Below are 9394 nucleotides of genomic sequence, written 5' to 3' on the forward strand. Positions count from 1 at the left end.
ACACTGCCGTTGTACCCTCGAGCAAGGTACTTAACCGAAATTGCTTCAGTATATATCTGGCTGTATAAATGGATACAATGTAAAATGCTATGTAAAAGTTGTGTAAGTCGCTCTGGATAAGAGAGTCTGCTAAATGCCTGTAATGTAATATTGTACACTGACGTTATTGTACAAGCCTCACTCAAGTGCTATAATTGCACCACACAAAAAGGTTTAATGGTGGAAATCTTTTTGTGTTTTCGTTCACTTGCTTATAGTTACGTTTTTTTCCTCTTCTTCCCCCACAGATAGTTTTCCATGTTGTTCCGACATAGTTTCATAGTAAACTGAACGTAGTCTGGCACAAGGTCTGGAATTTAAGGCCGTACATCTTTAAAAGCTGGCGGACTGAACAATCATCAGAATCTATAAAAAGACACACACACACCCCTTTTTAAACAAGACCAGGTCAAAACCTAGTATATGGCTGGACCTCTCCGGTCGACCAATGGTGTAACTTCATAACTCGGCTGACCAATGGTGTAACTGGTCACTTACTCAGTTACTCACTCAGTCACTCAGTCACAGACATTCGCATTTGTAAGGCTGGCCCCGTTGTTGCGGTCCAGCCAAAAAACAATTCTTGTACAATCCATGCACAGAAGCAAATCAGATACCGACACACAGGATCATCAAAATACAGGTTTTATTTTATGACACAGGTTGTTTTTTTCCCCTCGTACACTGTATTGCACGGAACACCTGCGTGGCATGCTAACACAGACAGGAAACCCACAGAGGAAGGTTGGCATGGGGGGGGTGGGGGTGGGGGTGGGGGGGGGGGGGAAGGTGAACACTCTCGGAATGTCAGTGGGCGGACCCCGGCGAGGACCCGCCCCTCTCGTTCCCACGCACGTCTCACACAGTGTTCACACTCGCACTGCTGTTTTAATTTAAAACATAAAAGGCCTCTTCCAGCATTCAAATACCGCACCGTTCTCAAGACGGAACAAGCAATGGAAAGATAAACAATGAGAATACCCGCATAGACACAGATCACTTACTTCTGTATATAAAATAAGATGCAAAAAAAAAAAAAAGGAAGTACTATTATAGTGGGTTCAGGACCCCTTTCGTTTTTGCTGCCGTCTCCCTGAATATACATTGCTTCTTAAAGGAGACAAAGGCTAATATGCTCAGACAACTCCACAGTAATGACGAGATGAAAAGGCATCGTAATAAAATGAGAAATCGGACACCGAGCCCAAAACGCAGTCCTTATACATTTTTCAGGATTGTGTGAACAAGAGGTGCAAATCTGAAGAGGCGGCGGCACAAGGCCTTGATTAGCCCGAAAGTGAGAATCTACAGACCTCCGCTATCGAGCTTTCACCACCCCGCAGCTAGGAGCCAACGCGGCGCATGTTTTCAACGAAACGGGCCATAAACCTGCGCAAAACACCCAACGCTACGCAGACGCGAGAAGCAAGCGGTTCACTTGTGCTGCGCAACTGCGCACAAAACGCTCTGACTAAGCCTTAATCACAGTTATACAGGTCACGGATGTACGTACATGATTAAGACCTTTCCAGTTGTGCTTTCTGGAATAGCTTGGTGCGATTAACACTTCATGAGAATAAGTTCGAATCAGGAATTTTTATGCGCGAATAAGAACCTCTGATCTGTCGGAATATCAAAGATCCCTTTTGCACCAAGAAAGGAAAGAGCAGAAGTACGCTGATGCCAATTTGGTCAGTTTGACAAAGCTTCCTTTGTGTACAGACGACAAGAGGGGGGCGGGGCAGTAGTAGAAAGGTCAAAGGTCAGAACCGTGCTGGAGGACTAAGGGTCGGCCTGGAGGCCTTCAGTAGAAGACCACACTCGACTTTCCTCCAGGGGGGTGGATGACCTTGTTGTGGGACCGGGGTCGAGGCCCCAGCCGGGGCTCGTGGTCCTCCACGTTGGACCCGTGGGACGGGGAGTCCGCCTCCGGCTTGGGACGGGGAGCGGGGGCGTCCTGGCCCGCTGCGGGAGGGGCGGAAGCGATCTCCTTTGCCGGAGACGCCACCTTTGGCTCCGGAACTGACAGCAAGACAGACCCGGAGAAGTCATTAGTTTATTCTGAAGTACACCTCTCCCCCATGTGCATCAGGGACATAACAGCAGAACCCAAACCTTCAGTAACCATGCCTACAGTAACCATGCCTTCAAGCGGATGATTGCTTCAGATTCAGATTTCAGATCAACTTTATTATCCCACACGGGGAAATTTGTTTGGTCCCGTGCTCCAGACATAAAAACACCATAAAATACACAGTGCACTCTCTGCCTGAATCCATTTACATTTCTTGATAACCAACCAAGCAATTAACTGAATAACCAATATCAATAAATGTTGCAAATATTTTTTGTGCCATAAAATTGTTTAACATTTAAGTCAACACAGTGAAAGCCAGTGCACTAAAAAATTAGGTCAGAATACCTTTAAACCATTCGGTACACTCAATTTGGTTCCATTCATTTTGCTTGATTAACAAGCAAACAATGAATTCACTGAATAATCAAGAGCACTGTGCAGCATATAATGACTAAGAAACTGACAGAGATGCCTACAATTTGAGATTGTTTAACAAGGCCAGCAATAATCTGAATAATTAGCCAAAAGTAAATCCCAAAAAGTTCTCTGAATTGTATCATGTCATAGCACACATCACAAAATAGGTTTAAGATGATCTGATCAGAACAATTTCACCATGAGAAAATTTAAATTTTAAGTGCTACGCCTACACTAGGTTTTTCTAACTAGCGTTGAGCACAATCTATAATTCAGGCTAGCAAACAAGCTTATGGAAATATGTGCCGTTTCGTAAGCAATTAAACAAATATTCATCAAAACAATGCTCTCTAAATAAATTGTTCATTATTTTACCAATTGGTCTGGGTTACTGAGCCGATCAATTGTTTGACTGCTAATGAGGCAAACTGAACAGGCAAAGAGTGGTGATCAGTTTTAAGGTAACGACTCTTGATTTGTTTCCAGCTCTCCGGCCTCCACTGCTATAGGCTACTTATCGATACTGGTTATTAATTGAATTGCCTCATTGATGATAAAGATTTCAATGTTTTCACTCCTCCTGATGTCCCCTGCCCCCTTGGAACTGCAGCTGCTGTTAGTCACCACTCACCTTCAGGCTTTGGTGTACCATGGATACCGATGTTGTCCTGCAAAGAATAGTTAACGATTAGAAACCGGAAACCACCGTTTTAAAAACATAACGTAATGCAGTGTTCACTTTGTGCACCCTACACAGTGTGTTGCACACCACTGTGGACTACCCATTACATTTCGGTAGAGCAGATCGCCAGCAATGCTTCAAGGGGTGAAGCACTCAGTGTGCATGTTGTGATTGTACATAAAGAGCTGATATTCGTCCGAAGACAAAATTATATTTATTTTTATCAATCATTTCATTTGTTAGGCCCAAGGACCTCATTGACCATTGCCCAGTCAGTGTATACAGTGTATATATATTGAAAATGAATTAAGTTATTGTAAGTTTCTAACAGTGAGAATCCTGCAAGAAATTTCTAGCAATACCAGTTTTAGCATTTTGATTTTTTTTTTTTTATAAAACTGAGGCTCCTGTACAGCTGTGCGTTTTCCACAATGATAACATGTATTCGCAAGCCCTGAAATATTAACTTTTCCTCTCCATTACCTAGTGGTGCATACTTAAAGTACACACTTGAGTACACTGCATATGGCTCAGATGTTATTCCAGATGTTGAGTGCCCACACTGACGCTTGCTGGCAGAGGCGTGGCCAGTACCTTTGGTTTACTGGGGTAACTGCGGGCAGCGGGGGGATTGCTAGCCCTGTCCCCAAAAATGTTGCTGCTCACTCCGGCGGGGGCGGTCGGCCTCTGCTGAACGGCGGGAGTCTCGGCTGGGGCCTCGGCGAAGATCCCACTGCTCTTCCCCCCTGGCAGGACAGGCCATTCCACGTTAAAGACAGTACTAGTTCTGTTCATATCCCATTAGACTCCAAATGCCTCAACGCTCAGTCACCAGAACTACACAAAGGTTCCAGAGCTATGCAAGCGTAAGGAATGGGTGCCATTTTGGCTCAATGGCACCCCCCAGGGGCACCACAAAGCACCATTCTTTCTACAGAACAGATCAAGGGATACTGCAGGAATTAGCAGGTCGGGACAAATCGATTCAAGGCGGCCCGCAGTAAAGTTCAGTTAAAACAAGCTGAGGCGGAAGGTTTTCGGGAGAACGTTCGATGACACGCGTCAGCCCCGGGGCACGTTCCAACGTCAAGACAGGAATTTCAGTTTCGAGCGCAGGTGCAAGGCTGCATCAAACAGGGGCCAAATCTTCTCTCTGCCGCCCCGAGCGAAACACTGAACACGTTCAACCTCTCTCACATCAAACCGGCTCCAAGATTAGCTGACCAACTCCAGGTACTGGCTGTGTCAGAAATGGCTCCCTCATTCACTGTTCCCTAGTTTGGAAACGTTCAACAGGACACTCTGTAGAGCAGTGGTCTCCAACCCTGGTCCTGGAGAGCTACAGGGTCTGCTGGTTTTCATAGTGACTGTACTTCATGAACCAATTAGAGCAGTTGATTACACAGTTAAGTCAACGCACCTGGTGTCTTGGGTCTCAACTGGGTGCTGATTTTAAGGTGAAAACAAAAACCAGCAGACCCTGTAGCTCTCCAGGACCAGAGTTGGAAACCACTGCTATAGAGAGTAGTAAATTGAGATTTCGGACACTAGTTAATCATTTTACGTTGTCACGGGCACGTGTGGTTAGTGACAGTAACCGACTCTGCCAGAAAACCTAGCGACCAAGCTGATGTTTTAATGAATTCACCTTACCTTGTTAGCCGGCTACCTCTTGGTACTTATTCTAAGCATCATTACCCATTAGCAAACCTGTAATGTTTTCAGCAGTCACTAGCTGGCACACGCCAATGAATAATGACACCTGAAATTCGACTGAGCGCATGCATTATGTTATCACCTTCATATAATCGATCCACAAACAACGTACTGATAAGTTGAAGGTCCAAGAAACTTAAAGTCTGTGCTCATGGTGGTAGGGGGATGTGCAGGTCTGCGCTTGTGGTGTATGGGGATGTCCACAACTGGCACATAAAAACATTACAGTGTGGTGGAATTTTGTTTCAAATACACCACAGATCAGCCGTGGCTTAACGAGGCGAAGCCCGTCGCGCTGAACTGGCGGGAGGCCCCTACCTGGCGGATTGCTCCTTTTGGGGCCCTCCTGCGGCTGCTCCGGAGGAGAAAATATATTGGACCTCATCTTGTGAGGTCGTCTCGCCGAAACCTCGTCACACGGACCAAACAGGTTACTGGAGCCACCTCCGGGGGGTTGTTGCACCCTGAAAATGAGGGGGGGGGGGAATCTAACGATTTACACTGAGAAACATCACTTCTGTAATGTTGCATGTAGAAACACACAGAGAGGACAGGATCAACCTCCACGGGGATTTTTAAAAGAACTTATCACACACAAGAATATTAAAGAAAGTATTAACCTCAATATCATTTAATATCTTGGTTAGTTTTCAAGAGAACTTCATACAGTTATAGATGTACCACTAAAGAAAAAATTGTCAAAGGTCAGCAAAACAAGAATCCATCAATTTTCTAAACCACATATTCCTGGTCAGGGTCACTGGAGCCCCTAGGGGGGACACCGCCTGCAGAGGGCGAGAGGCAGCAATACGCTGTGGAACAGTTGCCAATCCATCGCAGGACCAGCACACCATTCACTCGCAAATTCTTACGTACGGGCAATTTACAGTTTCAAATTAGCCAAATGCATGAGCTTCTATTCTGGGAAAAATCGGAATATCCGGCGGAAGTCCACGCGGACACGAGGAGAACATGCAAACTCTTCGGCTGTTCCTGTGAGGCGACAGTGCCATTCACTGGGCGACCGTGCCGGCTTAAAGTAATAATATCATCATCCCGCATTTAGCCAGCTATATATAGCGTCATGACACAAGGAGAAGCGCCGCAGATTAATCGTTCGAATCCACCCGGGGGAAGTAGGGTGGCGCTTGTCCTTTCTTTGTTATCTAAACAGTTTACACGCTTCCTGCCAAATCGCAACAGCTCTCTTGTGTCATCAAAAACGGACAGCAAAATAATGCAAACTCATCTCGCCACTTTGCTAGCGTGCAACCGAATAGTGGTCACGGCCTACAATAGGAACAAAGCCAACGTCTTTTAAGTTTGCAATCCCATCCAAGTCTTATTCTAGCTCCCTGCAGTGCGAAAAATCGCCCTCCCTGCAAACGTCATCACTGTTGGGTTAAAGAGTTGACACTATAGGTAGCCTACATGGCTGCCCCGCTCATGGCAAAGGCGGTGGTCCCGTTCAGGATTTTACCGAGATAACCTGACGAAAACCGCAGCCAATACAGCGGGTTAACGCTTTATTTCCTACGTTAAGGTTTACCGTTTTAAAAGTTTTAAAAGGACCTTAATATGTTTGCAACCAACTAACGTTATCCGACTCACGACAAGTTTAGGATTTCTCACATTTACAAGCAACCCAACCAGTAATACTGCGAACTAACGTTGGTAAACTCCATGATGCGGAAACTGTTAGATAATGTTGGTGCTTTTCACTAGCAAACTAAAAAATAAACGCTTACATCAAGCAGTTCCTCTTTCATGCAAGCTATCACTGTTAGCTAACGTTAGGAATACTGATTTTAATCAATGTAGCTAGCTACCTAATTAACTTACCTAGAGCTCGGTTTGCCATCGTTTTCCAGTCCCTGAAACATATTTGTTGAAGTCATCGTTTTATATTTTCTTGTATGGCACGTCTGAATCAACGGTAAAAAGGCACTCACTCTATTTCCCTACGACGCCACTACTTGGATAAAACTCCCAAGCCCCGCCCAATGGGCAGGCATCCTCGTTTAAAATTATGCATGTTTAGTTATAATTGGTGTTATAGTACGTCAATCAGACTTTTGTCAGAGTTCATTGGATGTATTTTTTATATGCTTTGCAGTAGATGGTGAGTGACTGGCTCAAACCTGTCGTAAGCAGTTTTATTATCAGTACTTGTTCCTTGTAACCTTTTTATCTACGGTTTGGTTGTAAGGCTTTATGTAAGTATTGTCATATATACAGTATGCCTAACTGTGATTTGTTGTACTTCAGATGTATAACTTGTGTAAAGTATGCAATACCCAAATAAAGCATAAAAAACAGTCTCATCAGCAGACGGAAAGGTCCTGACGGGTCCTCCTACCGTTCCATGTTAAACTTGAAATAACTGAGGAAAGCAGGCCTACTGGTTTTCTGGTAGTTGTTTTATGATTCGTCGGTCAGCTGCCTGAGAGTAATAGCTTTCTGTTTACGTAGCGTAATAAAAATCGATCAACAAAAAAATTTTCTAAGTAAATTAGTCAAGTAACAGAAAGTATACACCTTGTTCATCTGTAAATATCAGATGCCAAATTCCTATAAAACTTGCAACAATTAAATTAATGTGATTGTGTAAGATTTGTGACCAAATATGCAACTACTCTCATCTCTTTATTGCTCTCTCAAACTCTATTTACACAACAACGAATTTATAAAATACATCTGTAGGCGACCAGATTGGAAATTGTTTGGATACTGATACCAAGATATAGAATATTCAGTAGGCTATCTTTCCTTTAAAAAAATGCTTCTTAAGAACCATAAAATTATATTAGCATGAAACGTGGTGTGTTGAATCTACCTAATAGGCCCTCACTGAAGGAAATTTATCATCAATCATGGTTATTGCAGGCAACGATGCTGATCTTATTTAATCAGGATGAAATGACCTATGTTATTAACTGACAACAATGACCTACCATGCACTTATTTTAATTGCAATGATTATGTTTTCTTATTGTAGCTAGGGTTGCCAATCAGTCTCTGAAATCACTACAATATATTTTATTTACAGCTAATGTTTTAGCAACTATTCCTCAAATTCTCTTTGAATTCTTGCACTGATGCACCTGTACTGTAAAATGTGAAACCAAGAAGCCAGTGATTTATGGATTGCACGTTTGAATCCAGCCTTCACCCTCTGGATTGTACTGTTTTTCAAATCTGCCCTGAACTCAAAGCTGTGATTATCCTCGAGATTCAATCAAATGCCCCTAGCCAGTTTGAGGGCATGTGTAGGCTAATTCAATCAAAACAGACTTGAACTGTTTTGTATTCAAACGAGGATTAAAGCTCTTCCAGTTGGAGTATCCCAAGAAACTCAGTAAGGAAGACTTGCTGTATGAATATGGCAGTCTTTGGACATTTTTAATGAGAAAGTGGATTTATACTTTTCAATCTGTTTGCCTGTCTCCAACTTCACAATTTACATACTGTTATGTAATGCGGAAGAGGATGGAAACATGCATTGGTAAGTCATAGAACTTGTTCAGAGTAAAAGGTATTTCAACTGCTAACCGTAGAATAACCATTCAAATGTGTTTGGGCTGCAGAGCTTCACACAGTAAATAACTTTTTTTTGACAGTATTTTGGTTGTGTTGAATAATGATTAAGGTGTTCAACTTTTCAGGAGACGTCATTCATACAGTGCATGTACTGTAGCTTGCCACTGGTTAAAATGCTTAGCCCCTGTACCCCGCTTCCTGAAGATGACATGTACACTGGACCTCAAGTTGCTTCATTCTGACCATTTTTGATTCTGGTACCCCTAGCATTCTTACGTGCCTTATGGTACAACATATGAAGAAAGATTATATTTTTTTCGCTGAATGCAACTTACTTGCCTCGTTTAGCATTAAAGCGCAGAAACCTGTCTTGCACCAGAAATTACTAGAATGTCAAAATATGATTTAGTTTACAGTCATTTAGCAGATGCTCTTATCAAGAGTGACTTACACTGTATCTAATTATACAGCTGGATATATACTGGAGCAATGCAGGTTAAGTACCTTACTCAAGGGTACAACAGCAGTGTCCTACTGGGGAATCGAACCTGCAACCTTTAGGTTGCAAGACCAAGTCCTTAGCCATTATACTACAATGCTAGGAGTGGCATACTATGCACAATTTGTTCTGTGTTTACAAAGAAGTCTCCTCCTCCGTCTTCAACCCCGTCCACTCACCTCGAGTACCCAACCTAATGTAGTTAGCTGGATAACTACAGGTAACATTAATATCGTGTGAGCGAACGCGATTGCCAGTAAGAAGGCAGATTTGATTATAGCTTAAGTAATTAATAGTGATTTTATCGTTGTGACTTTTATTTTGAAAATTTCAGACCATTTTGAAAGTCCTTATTGTCACTAGCTTACAAGTCAAACAGAAAGCCAACTCCATTGTGATTTTCATTCCTTGATTACCACAACCA

At 43.1% G+C, this 9394-nt stretch overlaps 1 protein-coding gene across 1 annotated transcript; it reads right to left on the minus strand.

The window, feature by feature from the left end:
• Positions 1 to 668: 668 nt before the first annotated feature.
• On the minus strand, positions 669 to 6921 carry LOC135243429 (jupiter microtubule associated homolog 2-like). Its single transcript, XM_064315258.1, has 5 exons — positions 6774 to 6921; positions 5250 to 5395; positions 3810 to 3961; positions 3165 to 3201; positions 669 to 2061 (listed from the first exon to the last, which is right to left on the minus strand). The coding sequence occupies exons 1-5, from the start codon at positions 6827 to 6829 to the stop codon at positions 1844 to 1846; spliced, it is 609 nt and encodes a 202-aa protein (XP_064171328.1). The 5' UTR covers positions 6830 to 6921; the 3' UTR covers positions 669 to 1843.
• Between the last annotated feature and the right edge of the window lie 2473 nt (positions 6922 to 9394).

Source organism: Anguilla rostrata, chromosome 17 (assembly GCF_018555375.3).
Source record: "Anguilla rostrata isolate EN2019 chromosome 17, ASM1855537v3, whole genome shotgun sequence".
Classification (NCBI taxonomy): domain Eukaryota; kingdom Metazoa; phylum Chordata; class Actinopteri; order Anguilliformes; family Anguillidae; genus Anguilla; species Anguilla rostrata.